This window comes from Pseudorasbora parva, chromosome 13, assembly GCF_024679245.1.
Source record: "Pseudorasbora parva isolate DD20220531a chromosome 13, ASM2467924v1, whole genome shotgun sequence".
Taxonomy (NCBI): Eukaryota; Metazoa; Chordata; class Actinopteri; order Cypriniformes; family Gobionidae; genus Pseudorasbora; species Pseudorasbora parva.
This window is the reverse complement of record NC_090184.1, coordinates 32585498-32612990: the sequence shown is the minus strand read 5'-3', so window position 1 is coordinate 32612990 and position 27493 is coordinate 32585498. Positions and strand designations below refer to the sequence as shown.

At 37.6% G+C, this 27493-nt stretch overlaps 1 protein-coding gene across 2 annotated transcripts; it reads right to left on the bottom strand.

Annotated features, from left to right (window-relative positions):
* On the bottom strand, positions 1-27493 carry colgalt2b (collagen beta(1-O)galactosyltransferase 2b). 2 transcript variants are annotated; one of them, XM_067413993.1, is made up of 13 exons: positions 27355-27493; positions 24358-24645; positions 12356-12466; positions 11237-11354; positions 10945-11079; positions 10267-10471; positions 9322-9441; positions 8451-8524; positions 8185-8291; positions 7925-8057; positions 6012-6139; positions 5706-5912; positions 1-2391 (listed from the first exon to the last, which is right to left on the bottom strand). In XM_067413993.1, the coding sequence occupies exons 2-13, from the start codon at positions 24585-24587 to the stop codon at positions 2118-2120; spliced, it is 1842 nt and encodes a 613-aa protein (XP_067270094.1). In that variant the 5' UTR covers positions 24588-24645; positions 27355-27493; the 3' UTR covers positions 1-2117. The 2 variants fall into 2 exon arrangements, with proteins under 2 accessions (XP_067270094.1, XP_067270093.1); XM_067413992.1 differs by lacking the exon at positions 27355-27493 and having other exon boundaries at positions 24358-24785.

Genomic DNA, 27493 nt, shown 5'->3' with positions numbered 1-27493 from the left:
CTTCCTTCTTCCTTCATGCCTCACATAGTAACAGCATTAGTCACAGTGGCTTGTTTGTGAGGGACATGTTTGGTTATGTATTAAAAACATCACCTAAGATGTAACATGCCCATGATAGGCAGGTTAGAACAAGAAAGTACTTCACAGTAGAGCATTAATCAGCATGTTTGATTTGTGTAATGCATTGTTATACTATCATAATGCTGATTCCAATGTTTCTAGGGGACAGATAACATTCCACATCCCAAGGACACTGATATGAAAGTGATGTTTTGGGTCACCATTACCCATCATCCCTTTGAACGACACCTCACAGGCAAACTGCAATACCACCATACTCCAGTAGATGTCAGTGTCTCCTAATATTACAGTACGAAGGCACAACCAAGCTGCATGTTGTCACTTACGATACTGATTGCTTTGAACGTTTAATGTTCGCCATAACGTACACCTCCGAAATAATATAGAATTTAGAAAGATATCCACTGTACTATATTTGTGTCATGCTATGGTTCCCATATTGATTCGTAAAAACCCAAAGGGCTTCCCGGAAGGCCCCACTCTCTTTTTATTTTGGTAATGGCAAGCGAATTAGGCTAAATGTAGGGCCTATCTGTTAAATTAATTAATGGTTTAATCTAGTACCAACCCAACACAAACATGACACAGACTTAAGACATTTTAGCAGAAGCAAAAATGTGAGCTGCTTTGTCTCTTATTTACTCACTGGTCCATAAACATAAAATTGGCAGCAAATTCTGAAATGGCAAGCTTAATGTCCCATATTTTGTTTGCCAAATGCCGTAGCAGCCCATTTGAACAATAACCCAGCAAGTACACAACCCTTCACAGTTCACACTGAATGGAAGTTTCAAACACATCCATCAGAGTTTAGCACTGAAACAGCCAGAGGCAGTTGGAAGTAGGCCTACATGCTATTCAAGATGAGTTAACTACCCAAGCACAAAAAGGTTGCTGATGTACCAAAATTAATCTGATGTGGAGGGTAGTTTGATAGCTTTAACAAACACCATTAGACGCATTATATTATCGATTGGTCAGTTTTATTGAATCAGCCCACCACCAGCACCGTGACATCTTCAGTTCATCAAAGAAGGTAATGAAGTAGTAAGAGAACAGGAGCCAGCCTGCTAAGTGGAAAAAGTGTGTTTGGAAAAATGGTAGCTATTTCAAAATTAGGATACATGACATAATGCCCAGTAAATCATGGAATATATATCTCTTTGAGCTTCCAGAAATATTTTGGAAGGAATTAGGCAATAGCATGTTAACAATAACACAAAAGCACCACTTGTATCACACACACACACTTTAAACTAGTATTTGTACAGCTTTTCTCATTCAGTAAAAAAAATCCCATACTTAAGGACCAGTGAAAAATGCATTACATGAAGTCACGTGTTCTCCTTCTATGGTAATTTAACGTGTTCTAAGCAGGATTTTAAATCCAGTACAACTTAAAAAGATGTGAAAACAGCATTTTTGAACAACTGACAAACAAACCAAAGTAACCAATGCTCTTACTTTTTGGCTCTAAAATATAGGCCTAGGCTACTTGACACATGAATGACATGTAAAAGTGATTTGGAGATTCTATTAAAATACATCAACTTTAAATATAATTTCCTTCCTGATAACATACAGTAGAAATGTGGACAGGCTGTAGCATTATTTACCACGGCATAATCTGTATCTGTTTTTATAATACAATATAAAAGAAAACTTTAAAATAAAGATTCATCCATCTTGTTCATTGACCAGAAAAACCAAATCTAACTCCCATGTCTGTTTCTCCATCCAGTCCTTCCACAGTGTCCTCAACCTTCAAACACTTTGAAGTGTCCATTGGGGACCGTTTGGTCCCTCAATGTCTCTGAAAGGCAAGATAAAATAAATAAAGTGGAAATAAAAAGAGCTTGTGTGTCTTTGTGCAAAATCAACCAGCCAGCCAATGGTGTTCGAGCATCCCAGCCAGCTGTCATGCTATTTGCTGATGTTTTGCCAAGGAGGAGGGGACTGCTGGACATTGAGAAGTGAGCTGTCTGTGAGTCACTGTGTTTTATCAGTCAGTTGTGTAGTTTGAGGACACAGAGAACTCAGAGTTCGTCTCGCGAGGCTCGGGACGCAGGCGGTGGTGTGTCCCCGGTGACGCTGTTCTGGGCGACGGAGTGAATTTGTGCCTGTTGGGAAGTTTTTTGGGCATATTGTCTGTCCCAGTCTGTACTTACAGCCTCATCATCCCAAATAGTAGACGTCTCAGTGTCGCTGAAGTAACCTGGCTCGCCTGTATAGTGTGTTGGGTACAACAGCAATGGCTCAACAGAGAACGCACGCAGATCCCTGGGATCAAAGTGAGACATGTATGCCGCACTGAGAGAGAAAGAAAGAAAGAGGATGGTGGGGGAAGAAAAGCAAGGTCGTGAGAAAAATTACAAACAGGAAGGACATTTTTTTTAGTGGATGAATTATTTGTTTTTTTATTTTTTATGTTTTATATATATATATATATATATATATATATATATATATATATATATATATATATATATATATACATACATACACACACACACACACACACACACACACACACACACACACACACAGGTCCTTCTAAAAAAATAAGCATATTGTGATAAAGTTCATTTTACATAATGTAATGATAAATGATTTATTGCACACCAACTGAAATATTTCAGGTCTTTTATTGTTTTAAAGGTCCCATTCTTTGCGTGTTTTCAAAGCGGCTGTTCGCTGTAAGCTTTGAAAGGGAACTTCTGTTAAATAAAATATCTCGCTTGGCATTGAACTTTGAGCTTTATAATTTTACAGGTATTATTTATGCTCCAACAGCAACATTTCACACTAACTAAAGTTTGAAAGATGGAATCGCAAAGAACGGCACCTTTAATACTGATGATTTTGGCATATAGCTCATGAAAACCCAAAATTCTCTAAAAAAATTAGTATATTTCATCCGACCAATAAAAGAAAAGTGTTTTTAATACAAAAAAAGTCAACCTTCAAATAATTATGTTCAGTTATGCACTCAATACATGGTCTGAAATCCTTTTGCAGAAATGACTGCTTCAATGCGGCGTGGCATGGAGGCGATCAGCCTGTGGCACTGCTGAGGTGTTATGGAGGCCCAGGATGCTTCGATAGCGGCCTTAAGCTCATCCAGAGTGTTGGGTCTTGCGTCTCTCAACTTTCTCTTCACAATATCCCACAGATTCTCTATAGGGGTTCAGGTCAGGAGAGTTGGCAGGCCAATTGAGCACAGTAATACCATGGTCAGTAAACCATTTACCAGTGGGTTTGGCACTGAGCCGGTGCCAGGTCGTGCTGAAAAACGAAATCTTCATCTCCATAAAGCTTTTCAGCAGATGGAAGCATTAAGTGCTCCAAAATCTTCTGATAGCTAGCTGCATTGACCCTGCCCTTGATAAAACACAGTGGACCAACACCAGCAGCTGACATGGCACCCCAGACCATCACTGACTGTGGGTACTTGACACTGGACTTCAGGCATTTTGGCATTTCCTTCTCCCCAGTCTTCCTCCAGACTCTGGCACCTTGATTTCCGAATGACATGCAAAATTTGCTTTCATCCGAAAAAAGTACTTTTGACCACTGAGCAACAGTCCAGTGCTGCTTCTCTGTAGTCCAAAAGTGGCTTGACCTGGGGAATGCGGCACCTGTAGCCCATTTCCTGCACACGCCTGTGCACGGTGGCTCTGGATGTTTCTACTCCAGACTCAGTCCACTGCTTCCGCAGGTCCCCCAAGGTCTGGAATCGGTCTTTCTCCACAATCTTCCTCAGGGTCCGGTCACCTCTTCTCGTTGTGCAGTGTTTTTTTGCCACACTTTTTCCTTCCCACAGACTTCCCACTGAGGTGCCTTGATACAGCACTCTGGGAACAGCCTATTCTTTCAGAAATTTCTTTCTGTGTCTTACCCTCTTGCTTGAGGGTGTCAATGATGGCCTTCTAGACAGGGTCGGGTCGGCAGTCTTACCCATGATTACGCTTTTGAGTAATGAACCAGGCTGGGAGTTTTTAAAAGCCTCAGGACTCTTTTCAGGTGTTTAGAGTTAATTAGTTGATTCAGATGATTAGGTTAATAGCTCGTTTAGAGAACCTTTTCATGAAATGCAAAAATTTTTGAGATAGGAATTTTGGGTTTTCATGAGCTGTATGCCAAAATCATTAGTATTAAAACAATAAAAGACCTGAAATATTTCAGTTGGTGTGCAATGAATCTAAAATATATGAAAGTTAAATTTTTATCATTACATTATGGAAAATAATGAACTTTATCACAATGTGCTAATTTTTTGAGAAGGACCTGTGTGTGTATATATATAACATCAAAAAATCAAAAAAACTAGGCTATATAAATAATTAATTAGCATTAAAACGATTTGATGGGAAAGCTGAATTTTCAGCATCATTGACCAATCAGTATCACATGATCCGTCATAAATCATTCTAATATACTAATCTCATCCTAAAGAAACATTTCTTATTATTATCAATGTTGACGGCAGTTGAGCTGTATAATATCGTTACGGAAACTTATACATTTTAAACAAAAGAACCACAAGTATTAATTAAAAAAAAATCATATTGACCCCAAACCTTTAAAAAGTAGTGTATATAAATATTAAAATTAATATTTACAAAATGTTCCTTTTTATAACATAATATTTAAAAAATATTCAGTGATTATATTATGGCTATTGCTAATCTACATAGAACATAAAAACACTATATTATTCACTACACTTTGCGCTAATACAGCAGTAAATTTACACACTTGGGGTACACAATGAGACTTTATCTCTCTCTCTCTCTCTCTCTCTCACACACACACACACACGCACGCACGCACGCACGTACGCACACACATATATACCAAAACACACAGAAAGTGGAGTATATTTATACAGTAATCCATCTGTCCTATACCAATGTCCCTTCCCCCAAACTATCAATGGGAATTTTGTCCCTCTAATGCCAGCAACAGGAAGAACTGGCCCTTCCCTAAATTCCATAAAGAAAGAGCAGGGAGAGAGACAGGGGAACCCAGAGAATGCAAGACAACAGGGGAGAAGGAGCGCAGGGTACTGAAGGAGAGAAAGAGAAGGGCCAGTAAAGGCGACACATATTGGGGGCACAGCCAGTGCTGAGCAGCTCTCCCAATGGAGGAAATGAGGTAGAAAGGCAGTCATTGTGTGACCCAGCAGGGATACCGTAATTATTTTAACACTCTGAACAATCTAGCACTGTGTCTGTGCCACTCAGCAATACAACCTCAGTCTAAAGCTGCATTGTAGAGCTGCATGATTCTGGATACATTGAGAATCAGAATAACATGTAATTTGAATAATTATTTTTTAAATAGTTTGAATTAATGATTCAGTGACTCACTCATAAATGCCACACTTGTTTCATTACTGGATGAATTAGCATTTTTGAATGAATCTCTTGAATGAATGATTCAACGGCAAAAATATTTTTTAACATTCACTTGGTGCCACCTACTCGTGTAACAATGTAAATGAGACAATCTTTATTTGAAGCATCAAGTTACTTTCAAAAGGTGATTTACTCTATTTTGATCACTAATGTAGACATCAGTGCATCTCTGATCATTTGAATTACTGTGAGACAGAAACTTACTTAGGGTGTTTGTTGAACATGACTGGCAGGAACTCATCTACAGGGAGCATCTTGCCAAGCGGCTGAGCAGCGAGGAGTTTCTTGGCCCCCTGCTGTGAAAGAGCATAACCTAAAGTCCAGTATGAGTAATCGGCCTTCACCAAGTTATTCACGCCCTCGACAGACACCTCCGGCTGAGCTACTTGCATCCGTTTACGGCCCACATATCTATGGGGAAAGATAAAGAAAGAGAGATGTAGAAATCTACTTTTGTAAGCAGGGAAAAGGTGCCATCGTGTGTTTGTTATAAGCTGGTGTTCTTCTTACATGAGATCCCAGTTCAGCTGAGCTTTTTCTACATCCTCCATGATGGTCTGTAACCTCCTCTTAAACCGAGGCTCAAACCTCACGTCATCCTCCAACACTAGCACATGTTGCAGACCCCTCTCCACCACCTATTACATACACACATCGTGCACCTGTAAACTACTGGGACTAAACAGAAAATAGTTTGAAAAGATTGTTAAAGCAAATGGTAACATTTACTGGAGTGCTGCTTGTCCAGCTTAAAGTAACTGTACACTTATACTATGCTATAAATTCGGTAAAAATGTATAAAATAAAAAATGTATTTATAAAATATGTAAAACACTAGTAACAGCAAAAAGCTTAAAGGAGGTCATTAAAGTCCCAACAAAGACACAGGAACTCCAATGTCCCCCGTGAATGGGTACATACAGCCAACATGGTCTTCTTTGTTTTATAGTCGAAGCACAAATTCTATGTTTTGTTGTGATAATTATTAAATGTGTTTTGAGTGTGGCATGATTGTTGGTGCCAGACGGACCGGTCTGAGTATTTCACAATCTGCTCAGTTACTGTGATTTTCACGCACAACCATTTCTAGGGTTTACAAAGAATGGTGTGAAAAGGGAAAAGCATCCAGTATGCGGGCAGTCCTCTGGGCAAAAATGCCTTGTTGATGTTAGAGGTCAGAGGAGAATGGGCCGACTGATTCAAGCTGATAGAAGAGCAACTTTGACTGAAATAACGACTCGTTACAACCGAGGTGAACAGCAAAGCATTTGTGAAACCACAACACGCACAACCTTAAGGCAGATGGGCTACAACAGCAGAAGACCCCACCGGGTACCACTCATCTCCACTACAAATAGGAAAGGAGTCTACAATTTGCACAAAGCAAAATTGAACAGTTGAAGACAGGAAAAATGTTGCCTTATCTGATGAGTCTCGATTTCTGTTGAGTCATTCAGATGGTAAAGTCAGAATTTGGCGTAAACAGAAGGAGAGCATGGATCCATCATGCCTTGTTACCACTGTGCAGGCTGGTGGAGGTGGTGTAATGGTGTGGGGGATGTTTTCTTGGCACACTTTAGGCCCCTTAGTGCCATTTGGGCATCTTTTAAATGCCACGGCCTACCTGAGCATTGTTTCTGACCATGTCCATCCCTTTATGACCACCATGTTCCCATCCTCTGATGGCTACTTCCAGCAGGATAATGCACCATGTCACAAAGCTCGAATCATAAGTTCACAAGGAGCTTCATGTCCTGAATGTGCATCCCATGAATCTCCATCAACTTCAAGATGCTATCCTATCAATATGGGCCAACATTTCTAAAGAATGCTTTCAGCACGTTGTTGAATCAATGCCATGTAGAATTAAGGCAGTTCTGAAGGCGAAAGGGTCAAACGCAGTATTAGTATGGTGTTCCTAATAATCCTTTAGGTGAGTGTATATATATATATATTTTTTTTTTAAACAAATCATAGTCTTGAAAGAATGTCAATCTCAACCATTAAACTCATTTACATAAGTTATTAGAATTAATGTATTAAACCAGTATTATTCTTTAATTTATGGAAAGTATTAGTTTCTTGTTTATATCTTCCCTCCCTAATCTTTTTTTTTTTTAGTTTTGATATTTATTTGATGTTACGCAAAAAAAAAAAAAAAAAAAAAAAAAAAAAAAAAAAGAGAGAGACATTTTTTTTTGTTTTTCTATTTGGACGCATCCCAAATTGTGCCAAAATCACAAACCATATATAAAATTAAATGAAATAAAGTCACTCTTATGATATTTAGTTCGACATCCTGAGGTTGATGCTCAGCATTTGCTTAACCTTCCACTAAATGTTTATTGAACAAGAAAAATATGCCCTGTTCCCTGTTTATTGAAAGTGCCACATATTTTTTTTTTAAGTGAGTGTTCCTTTACCTGTTTCCAGGTGAAGTGGTGGCTGAGAAAGCAGCCAATCTCTCCGCGCGTCAGAACTCTACCGGAGTACGGATCTTTATAATCCGGCATCATCTCTATACCTAGAGCCTGAAGCTGAGAGGTATTCAGTGACCTGAGGGAGAGCACGAAAGGTAGATCAACAAATTTTAAGCACTTTCACTTGAATTGTTCTGCCACAATTCAAAAATATCCCAAATACCATGAATGTGATGCCACAGAACAACCCCTCGATGACTTACTTTCCATCTACAGCATCAACCAGCGTAGCCTCAATACCTAGCACAGCCATTGTGTTCAACATCCGTTCCCTCCGGTCCAACCTCCGCTTCAGATTAATCAGAAAGATCTGAGGGGAAAAGAGAGAACGAGAGAGTCTGAGGAATTAAGCAGGACAAAATAAGAAAATGTCACTTCAAAGAACCTTAAATTAGCTGAAGTTTCTCTGCAGAATAACTATCATGAGTGTCCAGTCAAGCAAGACATTCCAGAGATTCTGCTCTCTCACCTCGTCAAAGCCCATCTTGTCTTGGGGTTTGGGTGGAGTGAAGAGGAACTCAGAGGGTTTTATGTTATGATCGACTGTAAGAAAAGGCGTTTGACGCAGGTTAAATGCACATCTGGCAATTAAACATAAAATGTAAATAATACATTTTAAATAATGGAAGTTGAAAATGTAGTGTAAAAGATTTCAAGTGCTGGAAAAAGGGTGGTTTATTAGGGGTGGTGGCCATGGGTGTGCTTTATTATGGGTGTGTGTGTTTTGATCTACATTGTGGGGACCAGGCAACAGTCCCCAAGAAGAAAATGCCTTTATAAACTATATGTCGTAATAAAAACATAACAATGCACAAAGGTTTGAGTTAGTGTTGGGGATAGGGTAAAGGAAAAGAAAGCAACAAAAGCTCAGTATAAAAACTAAAGTCAAAGGAAAACCCCCTCCATGACAAAAAAATAAATAAAAAAACAACCAAAAATGCATATGTCCATGTATGTATATAATTATAGACAATACTGTTCAAAAGTGTGTGCTTTTTTCCTTTTTTCTTTTTAGAAAATGAAGACTTATGCATGATGCTGAAAATTCAGCTTCGCATCACATGAATAAATATATGCATTTATAATTTATATGTATAGATATATAATATACGTAAACGTAATAACGTGTCACAATATTGTTGTTTCGCTAGGTTCTTTGATTTAATAAATGCAGACTTGGTGAGCATACAAGACATCTATCAAAAAACATTTAAAACAATCTTACTGACCCCAAACTTTTGAATTGTAGTGATTGAATGAACATCTATGCTTTAATATTGTATATAACATTGCATATTCTATTGTATATTATGTGTTAGTTTGTGAGTGAAAATACTTACTCATGGCCTCAGTGATGGTGTGTGTGAAACTCTCCTTCTCATCTTCTACACTCTGCTGGGCCTTCAGAGGAACAGGCAGAAAACCGTAATGTTCTCTGTTACACACGTACATCTGAACACCTACAGAGAAAAACAACAGCATAATACATACACCTCTTGAAAATGATCTGCAAGAAAACACTGTATAGCCCACCCAATACAACTAGAAACATGAGAATTACATCATTAATGTGTGTTTGTGTGGTTCATGGGTGTGTTTGGAATCCTGATTTGCAGGCTTTCTGTGGGTTTACTGTAACTCCACTGCATGCTCTCTGTCTCACACATTATTTCCTCAATGGAATATCCACAAACACCCAAAGAGGCTATAAAAATGACCAGCTGGAGCTGGTTATATTAACCCACAAGATTATCTGACATTAAAGCTACACTAACGCAAACCCTCCTCAGCAACATATACTGGAGCTGAACAGCTGGAGGTGCTGTGAATTATGTGTTATTATCTGATCCGTGTCTGTTCTGGGTCCCAAAAACAGAGGAACGCCACATTAACTGCTTTCATCTGTTTGCTCTGAAAAAATTCTGTGCTTAAAAAACTTATTTCAAAGACAATTCTTGCACTTAAATAATACAATGGTAACACATGCAATAATGTTTGAACAATGGGTAATGTATTAGGTCTTTATGAACTAACAATGAAAAATGCTTCAGCAGCATTTATTAATCTAGCTTAATGTTAATAGACATTTCTAACATTCCCCCTTGTTTCAGACAAGGCTTATTCCTAGTCCCAGAGTAAAAAATGCATGTTTGAGCTGGTTTTAATATATTGATTCAAACTGCTAAACAATTACATGCAATGCCACATTTTTGATGTTTGGTCATAATGCTGTAATATAATTATAATATTATAAATTATAAAGCAACCCAGTGAAGATCTCTCACCAGCTTGTCGCGCAGAGAATGCAAAGACCATGATGTCGTCAAACGCCCAGCTATAGTCAGGGTGAGGTGGGTAGAAGGCCATGTCAAGCGTGGCGCTGCGTCTCAGATCTAACAGGAAGGTGGAGTGCACCATGGGAACTGAGAAACAGCCCAAACGCTTCCATTCACGGATAGGCTGGTAGTCTGGGGTGCGCTTGTAATAACCCTGAGACGATGGCAGAGAAACCAGGCTATTGAAGTACCACTCATAATTAAATTTCATTGTGAATGTTGCAATGTAAAAAATTGTATTTTGTAAATTCCTGAAGAACAGAAATAAATCTTGCCCAAGGGATAGTTCACCCAAAAGTGAAATTTCAGTCGCCATTTATTCACCCTCATGTCGTTCCAAACATGTATGTCTTTTTTTCTTGTGCAAAATCACAAAAGAGAGTGAAAAAGAGTTTTGGTGACCACTGACAATAATCGTATGGACAAAATAAAATATCTCTGAATATTTTCTTATGTTCCTCAGAAGAAAGAAAGTCACACAGGATTGGAACAGCATTAGGGTGAATAAATGATGTCAGAATTGTATTTTTGGGTGAAATATACCTTTAAGACACTACTTTTACTTTTACTAAGTAGTAAGACACACTACTACTTTTAGTCTGTTTTCTGAGCTGGCAAGAGCTGTACCTGAGGTGTGATGCCACACCAGAAGTTTGAGTAGAGGGATCGGGAATCCAGCATAGGCGCCACCAGTGTGAAATTCTCTGCCATCATGAGATCCAGCACTCTTGGGTTTGTCAAGAGGTTATCACTGTCAACAAACTGAGAGAGAGAGAGAGAGAGAGAGAGAGAGAGAGAGAGAGAGAGAGAGAGAGAGAGAGAGAGAGAGAGAGAGAGAGGCATATATTGAATATAGCTGGAGTAGTAGCACAGATGAAACATAAATAAGTCAGTTATTACAAGAATTGCAGCATTTTACCAGTATATAATCAGCCCAGCGTTCTCGTGCAGCCTTCAGTGCCGCCTGCCTGAGCTTCATTAGATGATTGAAACGAGACGGAGCCCAGTGTTTCGGCCCCCACTCATCTGTGTATGACCTTACATCAGAAAAAAGATGCTTAATAATAACTAATAAAATTATTTGTTGAAAACTCATTCTACTCCTATAATAAACAAACTTAATCTTATCTTGTTATACAGTTGTCTACGGCACTTCTGAATTTTTTGGCCTTTATGTTAATTTTATTCATATTTGAGTAAAAAAAAAAATGATAATATTTTTTATAATAATATTGGGATGAGGAAACAAACTCAAACTCACATCCTCTGCATGAGCACCATGGCATAATGTGCTGGAGCAAGTGCACTAACCACTCGGGAAAAGTTCTGACAACACCAGTACTTTTGTGTATTTGTACAAGTATTTTGTGTATCACCAGTATTATTCTTTTGTTGCAGTTCTCAGTTTATACCTTCAGCAACCTGAGTAAACTTCAAAACAAAATATATGCATTGCAAAGAAAGAATGATTCAGGCTTGTCTTTATAGATTTTATTCAAAAGATATGTTGTGATGGTGATTTTGTATGATTTTTGAAGCTTAAAATAAAAGCATATGTGCTCATTCATAGGTACATGAAAACGAGTATATATATATATATATTAATATATATATAAAACGAGTATATATATAATTCAGTAACACTTTATTTTACAGTGTCCTTGTTACATAAATTACATGTACTTATAGTTATAACATTAAATTATGCATAATTGCATGCTACTCACACTCAATCAAATCATTATCCTACCCTAACCATATTGTAAGTACAAGTTGTTAATTAATATTACACAGTACTTAAATATATAATCACACTGTAATAATAACACCTTAAACCTAGAATTCTTCAAAACACTTCCGTTTGTGTTCCATGAAAGAAGTTCATAGGTCTACAGAACTCCTGAATCCTTGTTCTGGAAATCATTAGATTTACACGGAAAAGAGATTAGTATACTGTTGCAAATTCTCGACATAAACAGCCATTATTGCTAATTGACTTTGAAACCATCTGTTCTGAAACAAGATGTTTTTCACCAACCGTGGCTCATCCATGGGTCTCCACTCCACGTAATGATATCTGCTCTGCCTGTTCTTCAGCCATTCTCTCAGCATGGCTGTGGTGTTGTCCACATTATGGTCCGTTGCAGCCCTTCAAGAAACGACAAAGGCAAGTTTATTTCATTTTAATATAAACAAACACGACAATCTCCAAAAACAGCTGCTCATCATCAGGAGCAGTGAAAGAGATATGCATCCCTCAGGCTAGGGTGGAACAGACAATGTGTTTTGAGTTAGTATATCCTTCTCCTAGACTTAAAGACTTGTGGCAGAGCTTGATGAGACTTTTAAGATTCACATGAAGATGTCAAAGGTGCTATTTGACAGTGCTAGCAAGCAGCTAGCGCTGTATTCCCAGGCCTGATAAATTCCTCAGGAGCGGTTAATGGGCTTGCAAGAAAGTGAGGGACTTAACAACCGCTTGCCAACACCAGCTTGTGAGATGCATTGTCTAAGTTTCATACTAGCATTTCAAATGCCTAGCATAGCATAATTAAATATGAGAGATAAAGTTCAGATTTAAGTATGGAAAATATGAGCAATTATAGACTTGACATAACAATGACATAATGACACCATCATTTGCAACAACAGAACTAATCCATGTTTTGAGTACATTAAAAGCAGCAAATGTACAAACGCTGTGACATAACACTTTTTCCCCAGTATTACTATACTGTGGGTTTTGGAAGTCACATGTAAACACTCACACAAGCACACAAACACACACAGTGTCCTCAGTTGAGTTTTGGCTGTTTGGCTGTGGCAATGGAAACCTCCACTGCACAGGGACTCTGCAGTAAAACCGTGTGGGAAAGAACCAACAAATATTGACATCACCTCAGTCGTCACATTCACACACACATGCACATTTCCTCACCCCACCTTTACCAGAAATAAAATCCAACTGGTGCGTAAATTCATATTTATACAGTTATACGGAGCATTGCAGGCTTGCTGCAGCGGTAGCAGGATGTATAAAAACAATAAAATATAAACCGGCCATAAATATTTTTTTAACAAAAACATTACAAAAGTTATTCAGTCGGAGCAGTTAGTGTTTTTTCTTTGTCTTTTGTTGTTTGATTAACATTAAAAACAAGCACAGACAGCATCAGGAATATTAGGCTGCTGTCACTTTAAGAGCTAACACGTTTTCTTTCTCGACTGTTTATGTTCGTTTCTGACATATGCTTACAAGGAGTATACTTCCCCACATGGCATTCTGACATAATTTTGTTGGAATATGTATGTTCAAGTGCAAGGCGATGTGAAAGAGAACTGAATTCAGTATCGTGCACTGCAAGTAACCTATTGAGTTCCCTTTTGCATTCTTACGCTTGAATATTTAAGCGTAAACCTTCGTGGTGATGCAGCTCTGGCCCGTCAACTGTCCCGAGTGTCGTTCATGTTTGTTCACGTTAAATGATCTCACAATATTGCGTTGTTAGGATTCATTTCACATATGCCAACTGGTGATTCACATATACTTACCAACACTGATTTTTACCCGCAGCCCCTGTATATATATATATTTTTATTTTGGGTGTCCAAAATTATTCCCAGTGCCTCCTCCCATATCTACACATCTGCCATGAACATCTGCAGTGAATAATAATACTAGTGTAAACCAGCAAATACACATACACCAACCACAAGCAAACATTGTCAGACAACAGAAAACAGTGTATGCGTTGTGGTATACTCTTGGTATACTCATGTTAATAAACACTTTGTCTTTAAATAACAAGCGATGGGCCAGCTACTCAACACCACGACTGCTATTTTGTCACTAACACAAACATAGACAAATACTCAGTCAGGCTCGCTCTTAACAAAATACCCAGACACAGAGTTCCGAAAATATAGGCCAAGATGTTGAATATGTGTTTTAAGTATGCTTTATGGGTGTCCAAGGTTTTATGAGTGCATAACAGCAGAGGGAACAGACAGCACTGAGCTTGATAAGCAGTCTGGTTCTTTATCACAGGTTCGAAACACCTGACACACAGGTAATGACAGGTAATGCAGTGTCAAAAAGATCACTGGTTTCAGACACACGCTGCTTTTCTGATGACTTCAGCGAATGTAAGTGTGCCAAAGTTTTAAAGGAAAACAGCCCTTCAAGCTGCAATCATTTTTCAAGAACATCTGTGGAAAATCCATCAAAATCCGAAAGAACAATGATGCAAAAAAGCAATGCATGTGCATGTTATTATGTAAAGATAAATACAGCTTTTCTTTGCATGCTAACATTCATCAGTTCTCTGTTCATTCTAGCATTTATATGAGGTATTTACAAACACGAATCCAGAAAAGTTGGGACACTGTACAAATTGTGAATAAAAACAGAATGCAATGATGTGCAAGTTTCAAATTTCAATATTTTATTCAGAATACAACACAGATTACATATCAAATGTTTTAAACTGAGAAAAATTATAATTTTAAGGGGAAAATAAGTTGATTTAAGTCATCCCCTCTTCCTTTTATAAGTCTGCAAACATCTGGACAAGTTAAATGTGAGACAAGTTTCTCAAGTTTAGGAATAGGAATGTTGTCCCATTCTTGTCTAATACAGGCTTCTAGTTGCTCAACTGTCTTAGGTCTTCTTTGTCGCATCTTCCTCTTTATAATGCTCCAAATGTTTTCTATGGGTGAAAGATCTGGACTGCAGGCTGGCCATTTCAGTGGCCGGATCCTTCTTCTATGCAGCCATGATGTTGTAATTGATGCAGCATGTGGTCTGGCATTGTCATGTTGAAAAATTCAAGGTCTATCCTGGAAGAGACGACATCTGGATGGGAGCATATTGTTCCAGAACTTGGATATACCTTTCAGTATTGCTGGTGCCTTTCCAGATGTGTAAGCTGCCCATGCCACACACACTCATGCAACCCCATACCATCAGAGATGCAGGCTTCTGAACTGAGCACTGATAACAACTTGTGGGTTTAGTCCAGATGATATGGTGTCCCAGTTTTCCAACAAGAACTTCAAATTTGATTCGTCTGACCACAGAACAATTTTCCAATTTGCCACAGTCCATTTTAAATATGCCTTGACCCAGAGAAAACGGCTGCACTTCTGGATCATGTTAGATATCGCTTCTTTTTTGACCAATAGAGTTTTAGTTGGAAATAGCGAGGTGGATTGTGTCACCGACAATGATTTCTGGAAGTATTCCTGAGCCCATGTTGTGATTTCCATTACAGTATCATTCCTGTATGTGATGCAGTGCCGTCTAAGGGCCCGAAGATCACGAGCATCCAGTATTCCGGCCTTGACCCTTACGCACAGAGAATACTATGTTGCCAGCTAGCATGTCCCATGTAAGTGTTCCAAAAAAAAAAAAGAACACCTACCTAATTACTTCTTGTGACCTGCATATTTACAAAGAGTACAAATAGTGGTGCAGATTTCCTAGGCACTGCTACTTGGGAGCAGAGATATCACGGCTCTCATCCTTTAGTACTCTGGCTGCTGAGCGATCACAATGTGTTGCGTGATATCTCTGTGCCTAAGTAGCAGTGCTTCGCCTTTGCTTCCCCATAATATAGTCCCAAGTCAATATCTGCCTAGGAAATCGACTAGTCTTATTCTGCATTGCTATTTGTACTCGTTGTGAATATGCAGGCCACAAGAAGTAATTTGGTGGGTTTTTTTTTTAATCAATTTTACTCGGGACATGCTAGCTGGCAACATAGGATTCCATTCATTATGCTAAGCTAAGCTAGCAGCGACCCTGCCAAACTAAAACAAGGCATGCACTGAGACAAAAATGCATTTGTCCACATAAATGTAGGAAAGAAGTTAAATAAGCTCTATTTTATAAGCTCAGAAAAGTGTTCCTTTAACTTTTCCGGCCTCTTATTGCTACCAGTCCCAACTTTTTTGGAATGTGTAACTCTCATGAAATCCAAAACGAGCCATGAGCCATTTGGCATGACATTTCAAAATGTCTTACTTTCAAAATTTGATGTTATATATATTGTATTGTGAATAAAATATAAGTTTGAGATTTGTAAATTATTGTATGCCTTTTTTTATTCAAAATTTGTACAGTGTCCCAACTTTTTTGGAATCGGTTTTGTATTATCGTGGTTCCATAACACTGCAACCGATATAAACATCTGGAATACGCTACATCTCTTTAAAAGCCTCTCTAATGGCTAATGATTTCACATGTGTTCTCCAAGTCTCCTGGGGAGAGACCCACACAATGTATTTCGGATTATGCTGCTCCATGACAAAGAAAACTGCACATACACATGCTGAAGTGTGCAAGTATACACACAATCTCTAGTGAATATGGATATTTATGATTTATGCATTACTCTATGCTACATTCCTATATGATTCCATTATGTCTGACTTTTTATGAGGAGTAAATAAAATATCTGGATCATATTTCTCCCCAAAAATTAAAAGATAACTAAAATTAAGCCAATTTTTAAGTGAATTTCTGCCTGTTTGAAATCTTTGAGCCTGTGCCTTAGGTCTGGCTGCAGAAGGCAACACTCATATTCATGACTGGACAAGCAAACAGCCTGAAGAATTCAAACCTGTCTGCGTATTCTGCGTATATGAATGACTCAAACTTCTGGTTTCTGAAGGTTCAGTCAGTTATATATCGGGGCAGACACCTTTCACCTTTCGATCGCCAACAAATTTCCACACCTAAGGGCAACCACAGACTTCTGACACTGCATACACTTAATTTTCTGAATATGGTCCAGGTGTATGTGCAATTATTTAGGTACTTTCCCCTATCTGTGTATGTATTTATACAGTATATTTTTTAACACAAATCCTTAGTTCAGACAGCAAGTAATGTTGAACAGCCTTTACTGAATGTTATTCCATGTGCACTATTCTTTAAGTGGACCTCATGATAAAGGTGATAAAGTTTTTAGGGCTGTGTGTGTGTGTGTGTGTGTGTGTGTGTGTGTGTGTGTGTGTGTGTGTGTGTGTGTGTGTGTGTGTGTGTGTGTGTGTGCGCATGGCAGGATATTCAACTCTAGATTTGTATGTATGTGTGCGCTCCTGCTGCTCTTGGAGGAAGCAGGACTTTGCTTATAAAAACCTGATTTTCTTTCACTGCTTTTGAAGTTTATTGTAAGTCTTCAGCTCATTATCTAACGGCCCGAGGCTCACTCTCTCTTTTTGTTTCTCCATTTCTCCTCCATATGTCCTTATTTACAGCATCTGGGCACCACATGCTACTCACGGCCACATATTCTCTCTCCACCTGCACAGTACAGCCATCCCAGATAAAGAGGAAAAAACAATAATTTCATGAAAGAAATCTTATATTGGATAATGCACATAGATTAAAAAAAAGATATTGTACAATCTTTTACTATCCAAACCTGCTCAGACAACACAGCAACAAACATCCTTCTAGGCCGATTATTACCAGTTTCAACCACAACAATGACATTGTCTGCTGTATTCAGATAAGCATGTGCATTCATAATGACAAAGCACTGTCTTGAATAACACATAAGTATTTTTTTTTTTATATAATAGCACAGAGTTTTCTTTTAGATGCTCTGATGCCTTATAACATCATCTGTGCTGATGTGACCCAGCGGACCCACACTCATAACTTTAAGGGTTATTTACTCACACTCATATCATTCCAAAACTGTCGGACTTATTCTCTTCTGCAAAACACTGTACACAATACCAAGTTTGCTGCTTTGGAAAATAATTTATTGTGAAAAAATATTACATTAAATGGAATTGAAACAAAAGTTACCAAATGTAAATATCAAGGAAAATTTCCATTAGTTAAAAAAAACAGATACTCTCTCTCTCTCTCTCTCTCTCTCTCTCTCTCTCTCTGTGTGTGGGCTGGTAATCCCTATGTTATGAGGACAAAATGTCCCCACAAAGATGGCAATATCCGAAATCCTTGTCCTTGTGGGATATTTTTTTGGTCCCCATGGGGAAAACATCTTATAAAACATACAGTTTTTTTGAGAAAGTAAAAACACGGAATGTTTCCTGTGATGGGTAGGTTTAGGGGCAGGGGTAGTGTAGGCGGACAGAAAATACGGTTTGTACAGTATAAAATCCATTACGCCTATGGAAAGTCCCCATAAAACATGGAAACACTATGTGTGTGTGTGTGTGCGTGACACTGTTGACATGCATGCAATGTTGGTCCCCATGAGGAAAACAGCTTATAAATTATTCTACAATATGGCTTTTTATGTAAAAATGCAGAATGTTTTTGTAAGGGGTAGGTAGGGTTAGGGGTCAGAATGTAAAGTTGCACAGTATAAAAAGCATTGTGTCTTTGGAAATCTCCATAAAACACAAAAGCCCAACGTGTGCATATGTGTGTGTTTGCTTTCCAGTGGCTCTGCCCCCATGCAAGGGCTGACGTGGCTCCCTGGCCCTGTAGATTGAGGAGGGGGCAAAAGGGCTCGTGAAACCTCTGCTGTACTCAAATTCCTCCAGCCATACTGTCAACACACACTGCCATGTCGCACAAACACGCATTCTGTAGAGTATGATGACAGTTCATACCTTCCTGCTGTCAACATATTAATGGCAAGTAACAGCTTCATGACATTTAAGTACATAATCACATTCACATTAAAAGTACCAATATAATTAATTTGATACAGCTGGATACAGCCTCGGAGGCTGTATCAGATCCATCCACAGCACTATAGTTTTATGAGCTTTTCAATGGTTCTTTGTTCTCTTATGCATCTGTTTTGGAGTTACAAAACTGGCTCTGTTGATTTGTTGAAGCAACAAAAACTGCCAAATTAGGAAATCACAAAACAAACACATTGGTAAAGACAGAAATTTTTTGCTTAAAGCACAGGATCATAGAATAGCCTAGAGCAGGAGAGATTCACCTGATGCACTGACAGAGTTTATCAAACATTCAGAACTCAGAGACTCTCCCTCCCTCCACCTTCCTGAGTATATAAACACATCAGCTACACTGTGAAAAAGTATGTGGTTTATGCAAAGAACAAGATAGATAGACATAGAAAAAAATGAGAAAAGTGGTGTGTTAGGAAAAGATTGAAAGAGTGAGGGGCTGACAGATTAATTGCTTTCTGTGTAGACAATGTTAGACCTCCCAGCAGTTTACCAGAAGGATGAATCCAGCATACTAAAACTGCAACAACAGTCACCTTGAAATTCATCGCTTTTCACTAAAATATGTCCATGCACAGCTGCTTGCTTCACGCATGCCTGTCTTTTCTCCTCAGGTCTTGAGGTAGGTGTGCCATTTAGGACAACCTAAAACAACTAGGACAGTGACAAAAAAAGAAGGCTATACACTGTAAATAAAAAAATAAATAAAAAAAAAGTCACAGCCTGACATTTTTAAGTACAATCAACTTGGATGTTTAAGTTATTTCAACTTAGATTATGATAAACTGACTTTTAAAAAAATAGTCACATCTCTTCTAACTTATAAAAAAGTTTAACATTTCTAAACTGATTTTGATGAGTAACAGCAATGTAAAAACACTTGTCATAACTTATTGAATATATAATTTTTTTACAGTGTAATACCTGAAGGGAGATATGCATTAGCATTCCCAAATATCTCAATATCAGCTGCATTGGACTACAAGACCATACTGAGCCAAATGGGACTGATCACACCAGAGTATGATGAAATATTAGACTATATGCATGATTTTGTTGCAAAAACGAATGATAACATTATATATGCACTACCATTCAAACATTTTAGTTTAGTTTATTTTTCTTGCCATATCAGCAACTGTGGCTGTTTTCATTGCACTTTTTTTTTCTTCAATAAGGACACATTTATTTGATCAAAAGTGACAGTAAAGACATTTATAATGTAACAAAAAGATATATATTTCAAATAAAATGATATTTATATTAATCAAATGTTAAGCAGTAAAACTATTATCGACATTGATAATAAAAATAAATGTTTCTTGATCAGCAAATAAGCACACTGAAATGATTTCTAAAGGATTATGTGACTGAAGACTGGATCAATGTCTGTTAAAAATCATCTTTGCATCACAGGAATAAATTACATTCTAAAATATATTAAAACAGCCAACAGTTATTTTTAAATTGTGATAATATTTCACAATATTACATTTCAGTTATTTTTTGATCACATAATTAATCATATTTATACAGCCAAAAATCATGTAATAAAAAAATATATAATCTTATATATCAAATGTATATATTTAAACATACAATTTTCTAAAATATGTGTTTTTAAACATTTTTTTTTTTAAAAATTCAGAATACACTGCTCATGTTTAATAGATATCAGTAGAGATTATTTTTGTGTCTGTGATATACAGCCTATATATCATCAGCTCTGCTTCTGTTCAGTTTTCTGTGTTGGTTGATTGTTTGTATTATTCTATATTCTTTTTTTCTTTTTTTTTCTTTGTTGCACTTTGAGATTCTTCGTAATTAAAAGTGCATTATAAATAAAATATATTATTATTATTATTATATGACAAGAGACTTTCCAAGTTAAATTATTAATTTATTCAGCCCTGACGCAGTTTTTTTTAACCATTACATAACATCATGCACTGTAAAAAAAAAAAAAAAAAAAAAAGAAATCTCTGAAATGAAAATTTCTCTAAATGAAAATGTTCTAGTGACTGATCACATCTAAATTTTTCAGTTGGCCGAATTTAAATTCTGTGAATTGATGCAATTTAATTAACAGAAATTCAATTCGGCCAACTGAAAAATTTAGATGTGATCAGTCACTTGAAGATATTCAATTGGAGACCTGAATTTTTCAACACTCAGCACACTGCACACCAGTAAAATACTGCTCCAGCGCGACTCTAGACAGCCATGACTAAAGCCAGCAATCACCCTGCCGTCTGGACTTCCACACTCTTTCTCTACTCTTGAACCCTAGTCTGGTTAAGGCCTTCTGAGGTTTGAGTGGATGGGATGGACAACTGAATGGACGTAACTTTGGTTGGAACGAGGAAAACTGGTTCTGGAAATGTTGAAAAAAACAATACCAAAGTAGAGGGGCAGAAAAGTTTGAGTTAGGCATTAGACCCCACTAAACTGACACTGTTCCAGGGTTGTGGTTACAGCAACGCTAATGCAAACCTAATAAAACCACAAAAACACTTACAGCTGTAATGAAATAAACATAATCATTTACAGATCTCCTTCAGCTCAATCCCCAGCATATCTCTCCTTTTATAAAGTCATTTGTTTTATTCATCAGGCTTTATTTATTTAACTTTCCAAAATGCCCAGCATACCTCAACAACAACATCATAACTGCTGGAACGAACACCTGAGTCTAAAGGGAAACTTCTTGCATAGTTGTCAAGAAAATCATATCGTACCCATAAGACCAGTAGACAGACACAAAAGAGCAGTCAGCTCTCATAAATGATGTGTTCAATAAATCTGACTGTAACTTGATCAGTCATGTCGAGCTAATGTCAAAAGCTGTGTTAGCGCCATTAGCCTAAACACCATTTCATTAATTACAGGACTGTGCCTCTAGGGAACAAGACGCTGGATTCACACTCTTTCACACTTCCCTCTGTATTACATAAGAATGTCTGAGTCATTATTAATCAAGACACTGTCAGATGAAATTTTCCTCTCTGTCTCTCCTGTTTGCGCTCACAATCCTCTTCAGTAGCACTGCTCATGCTAAAGAAACTCACTGAAATCAAGGTCCCTTTAAAACTGTGATGCAACAGAAGTAGCGTCAGATCTTTCCTTCCATATTGTGACGTACATCCGAGTGAAACAAATTACTGAAAAAGAAAAATTTGAAGGGCTGGGATTTGTTTTTAGTCATTGGTTTTTTGATTGGATGGATGGAGGCAGATCTGGTTGAGAGCTTGTAATAAAGGGGCAGGGTTTGAGTGGATTCATTGATTGGAGAAGTCCTGCACAGATCAGCAGAAATAAGTCTGTCATTTGAAGATCAAGTTGACATATTGATTAGGAATTATGAGGTCAAAAAAATTAAACATGAAGGGAACTGTTCACAGTAAGATTAATAACATGCATTTAAACAATATACCCACTTTCAGAGAATTCAGCACACTTGGTGGCCATCTACCTTAATGGGCATACAAGTACAGCAATTATTCACTTGAACAAAAAAGGACAGGAAATCTCCAAAGCCGTTAGTCAGGATTAGAGCAAGTATCTTAAATGTTGCTAGTTCTGTTCAAATCATACTATAGTACTTTTCAGGCTATAGCTGAGTTAATGCACATGCAAATTCTAGTGTAAACACGTCTCCTCCTTATACTGTCTCTAAGACACTTCCATAACAAATAGGAGAAGAGAAAGTGGGAGAGAGATGTCATAGTGGGTGACCTGTGGTCAATAGAGATGGAATGTGGATTGTTAGACCGCTCGTGGTGCCCCTGTGTAATTTTCAACAGTGCCCCTCCCTTGCCCTTTCCTCTCTCTCTCTCTCTCCATCCTTTCTTCCCCCTAATTCCCCGCATTCTTTCGCAAAGAATTTCAGCCTGTCATTTGACTGTTCCGTTTGTTCAGTAAACTTCTGAAGGTCTCCCTGATAGTGCACATACACACATAAATGACCAAAGACCGCTAATTGATTTTAGGTGGTCATGAAAGGAAAATTCACCCTATTTATATTCTAAATGCATGTTATATATTTTACTGTGAACAATTAATTAATTAATGCTTAATTTTTGAGTAATGTTACTGAAAATGTCATAACTGGAACTTCCGGTGAAAACATCAGGCTTCTCTCTGGTGACACAAGCAGAACTTCTACAATCACTTAGCCCGCTTAAACCCTGCAAACTTCCCATTGATCTGCATTTACCTTTGAGTGCAACGCCCATCAAGCTCCAGTCAATAACCAATGCATATAAATCCCCTTCTCTTCCCAGCCCTATACATCACAATATGGAAGAAAAGATCTGTCCTACTTCTGTTTCATCATGATTTTAAATTCAATACTGAATAATTAAAAAACTGCCAGAACCATTTTTATAGGCGATTGGCTAAGTTCAAACTATTTACAAAAGGAATCCTAATGTATGGTAAAACATAGGGCATAACAGAGGAGTCTCCCACCAGCTCAAAATCAAAGCAGCACTCGGATGGTGGAGCAGAAATTCATTAAAGAGAGGGATCTGTAATTCATTCAAGTTGTGCATGTCATGAGCCTCCATTCACTTGGATAGAAATGTAAATCAGTGTAGGGAAAGCTGAAGGGAAGTGAGGACAGTTCAGATGATGCTCATCTGTGTAGTAGAATATGGTTGGAAACTAAGCAGGAAAGAGAGAGGCAAACATTTACAAACACGTCTCTGTAAATAGGAATAGGTTTGTAGGCAAATAATTCAAATAACATTCAGTAACAACAAACGTTTATGTTTTGATTTAGTCTATGTGTCAGACGGGCTAAATACTTCTATTACTTTCCACATTTAATTAATTGATTATAAAGCATTCCTACCGTTCCATATTACATGTATGTCGCATAGGATACGCATAGGCTAGTTTTAAGTTCTCACACGGTAAATGCGGTTGCTCGATATCGTTAACTGCGCCCCCAAAAAATAATTCTTACAGAAATTCTCTTAAAACGTGATCAAAAGTTGCACTAATAATGAAGAGAACCGTCAGGGCATGTTGCTTATTCAGCAAATGTCTTTCATCTTCTTTTAACATGTAGTTAAATCCTTGCTCACACGCGTGGACAGTGCAGTAAACCAGCTTTAACAGGTCTGCCTCACGCAGACAGCGGCGTCTCTGTTCCTCTATCTGCCAGAAGGGTTTCATTAACCAAACCTTACCTGAGCGCGCTCCACAATAACTCCACTATGTACAAGACCTTCTCAGTTTTCAACCACCACACTTGCTGCAAAAGCAAACCATCTAATCTCTCTCTCTCTCATACACACACACACGTCCTCTGCAGCAGAACTCCACAACCGTTTCGGAGATTCTCACCATATCGCAATCCGGTCCTTCGGGTAGTCCAGGCGGTCGATGCACCCAAAGTAGTACGGCAGGCTGTGCGCCGAGTTCCGAGCCAAAATCGCGATCATGACTTTGGGTTTGAGCAGGGAGGATTCGGGCACGGGATTCAGGTCCTGCACGTGAGCCACAAGCTCCCCGCGGCAGTTTTGCGCCATCAGAGCGCAAATTAAAGCTATAATTACGAATCCCTCCGCCGGCATCTCTGCCTTGATGGACACCGCTGTCACAACCTGAGCGGGGTATGGAAGTGAAGGGAGGCTGAAAGACAGAGAAAGTGTGGGTAAGGAGTAGAGAGAGGTGGAGAGGTTTAGGGTGGTCACCTTTGAGAAAGTGGGTTGCCTCCTCCAGATTTTCACGCCCTTCACTCGCACATATCAGCTAGGAGTTAGATCAAAGTTAGATCACACACACACTCACACACACACACACACACACACACACACACACACACACACACACACACACACACACACACACACACACACACACACACACACACACACACACACACACACACACACACACACACACACACACACACACAGTTTTTATACAGTACAAACTGTATTCTATTCCCTTACCCTAAACATACTACTAAACTTTCTTCAGAAAACTTCACTTGCTACCTTATTGACACATTTTTATTGGAATTACTATTTCACTCCCATTTTCCATTTTACACAAGGCTACACAAAATAGTTTCTCTTATTCCTTTCAAACAAAAATCTCCCCATTGAAACAATTTTGAATCCCAGGGTCATTTAATGACGCAATCTTTGTTAATAGGCTTTCAATCTGTTGGCAAGGCTTCACTTTTGTTTTTGTTTTTTTGTTTTTGCCATTTTCTCAGGTTTGGCCTATAAAGCAATACTCACTTTATTCCTGTTTTCTGCGTATCCATATTATAAAGCCAAAAGGATATATAATGCTGATATAATTGTATGAGTGTGTTGATATGGATATCGGAGTGTGGTTTATGTGTAGTAAAAAAATGTGTGAGGGTGTGCATGTGTAATATTTTAGAGAGAAAAACTCTACTGAAACTCTGTGCACCAGTTAAGCTTTGCTGGCATCTAATGGGGAAAATGTGGTACTGCACCCAAACAAGTTCTTACTGAAATCTAATTTTTTGAGATATCAACCTCAAATTTAGAACACAACTTGTTTAGATTTATGGCTTTGAATTTCAAGCTGTTTTACAATTCAACATGTTTCATAAAATATATATTTTTTTATAAAATAATGTTAAAACATCATGTACATAAACCTCTAGAGTTAAAATGAGACCAAACTTAAGTCTGTGCTCCCAAGATTCAAATATTTATGACAGATTCTTGACATGTTTGGACCAATGGTCCCATGTCTAAAAAAATGTAATTTATGCAAATTTGTCTATATATACAAAGACAAAACTGATGCAATTTAATTTGGAAACAAAGATGAAATTCTCAAGGTGAACACATACCGTAAACTAAAAATCAAGTCAGGAATCTTGGTGTGATTTTTCAGACCTTAATTTCATTGATGGTCAAATGTGACCATACACCGTAACTATTTTTCAATTAAATAAAAGTTATATATTTTAGTTAAATTATATTTATCGAATATTTTGAGGAGATCTTTTGGTACTAAATACTATTTGTGCAATAATTATTGTCAATAAATGACCACTTAAAATATTTTTCTTCTAATATTTGTAGATATGTCTTCTAATATTTATATTACAATTAGTGTAGTAAGAGGCAAATTACAAATAAGAAAATTCAAAGAGGCAAATTATAGTAATTTTGTGGCAAAAAAATAATAATGTTTATTTGTAATGCCATTACCCAGTAGGTGCCTTATGGCTCTTTAATTAATATACATGTATGTAATCTAGTTGCTCAAAAATATATTGCAGTCTTTGCATTCTAATAAATATTTATTCATGATATGATGATCAACCCCCCCCCCCAAAAAAAATCTCACTCCAACCTGAACTTAAAAGTTGGCAACCCTGTGACGTACATCAAAAATTCAAAAATAGTGCAAGAATTAAGGCCTTTGCACACGGTTTTAATATATATTGTATATCGTTTTTTTATTCTAACCTTTTATTGTTATTTTTATTCCTGCCCTTTGAATTACCATTGTGTATGAAATGTGCTATACATATATACTTGCCTTGGCTAAACCCACCCATCACAGAAAATGTTCTGCATTTTTACATTAAAAAAACCCCCATAAATTTAGATTGCCATCTTTGTGGGGATATGTGCCATGTTCTCCTCATATGTATAGGGTTTACCTGGACCACAAACGAACACAAACATACACGCACACACACAGTCTCAGGTCTCTGTTCATCAAGTTTGCTTTATTTGTAGGCTTTATTATTATTATTATTATTATTATTATTATTATTATTATTTTAATATAGGCTATATCTTTTTTTTTTTTATCAAATGAAGGTTTGAAAATAAGAGACTTCTTTCAAAATCATTCAAAATAGTATCTTTTTCCAAACAACAATGAAAGAAAAATAGCCTATGGGCTAATTGTTTATTTACAATTATACCCGGAGCTCTTTATATCCCCCTGACCCCCTCTCCCCCATTCTTTCCTCATTGCTCATTTAACTTCTCCATCGGGTGTTCGATCTCCATTCGCTTCTTCCGGGAGTTCAGGCCTGACATTCTAAATTTCATTTTTGGCGAATATCAGGCATTAAGTATTTTTTGTTTGTTTGTTAATAACTGTAGGCCTAGCTACATAATGTGCTACATATGGCATTTGGGCGCGGAATATGGTTAGCGTACAGGCTAATGCTTATTCTTAGATGAGGTATTTAGTTTTTTACCCCACTCTTGGGACATTTGACTTGCCTTCTGCATTTCGTTGCACTGTTTAAAACGAGTAGGCCTACATTTGATCGTAGGGCGACCCCATGTGTTTAGAAGTGAAAGAACAAAGTATATAAAGTCTTACCATTAAGTCCAATTATCATTTGGATTTGAGAGGTTAACCTGCTGGAATTCGTTTACTCTGCTCAATTCAGTAAGCACGTAGGCCTATCTTGATTTTTCAAAATAAGCAGATGATACAGTTAGCTGTTTTCCAACAGGGT

What these genes read in the sequence shown, in the direction of transcription:
- colgalt2b (XM_067413993.1), bottom strand. Translation starts at nt 24,587, where the DNA reads ATGCCGGCGGAGGGATTCGTAATTATAGCTTTAATTTGCGCTCTGATG. An exon ending in ATTCTCTGCGCGACAAGCTG is followed by an intron (nt 9,442 to 10,266) that starts GTGAGAGATCTT and finishes TTTTCTCTGTAG; the next exon opens with GTGTTCAGATGTACGTGTGT. An exon ending in ACAAGATGGGCTTTGACGAG is followed by an intron (nt 8,292 to 8,450) that starts GTGAGAGAGCAG and finishes TTTTCCCCTCAG; the next exon opens with ATCTTTCTGATTAATCTGAA.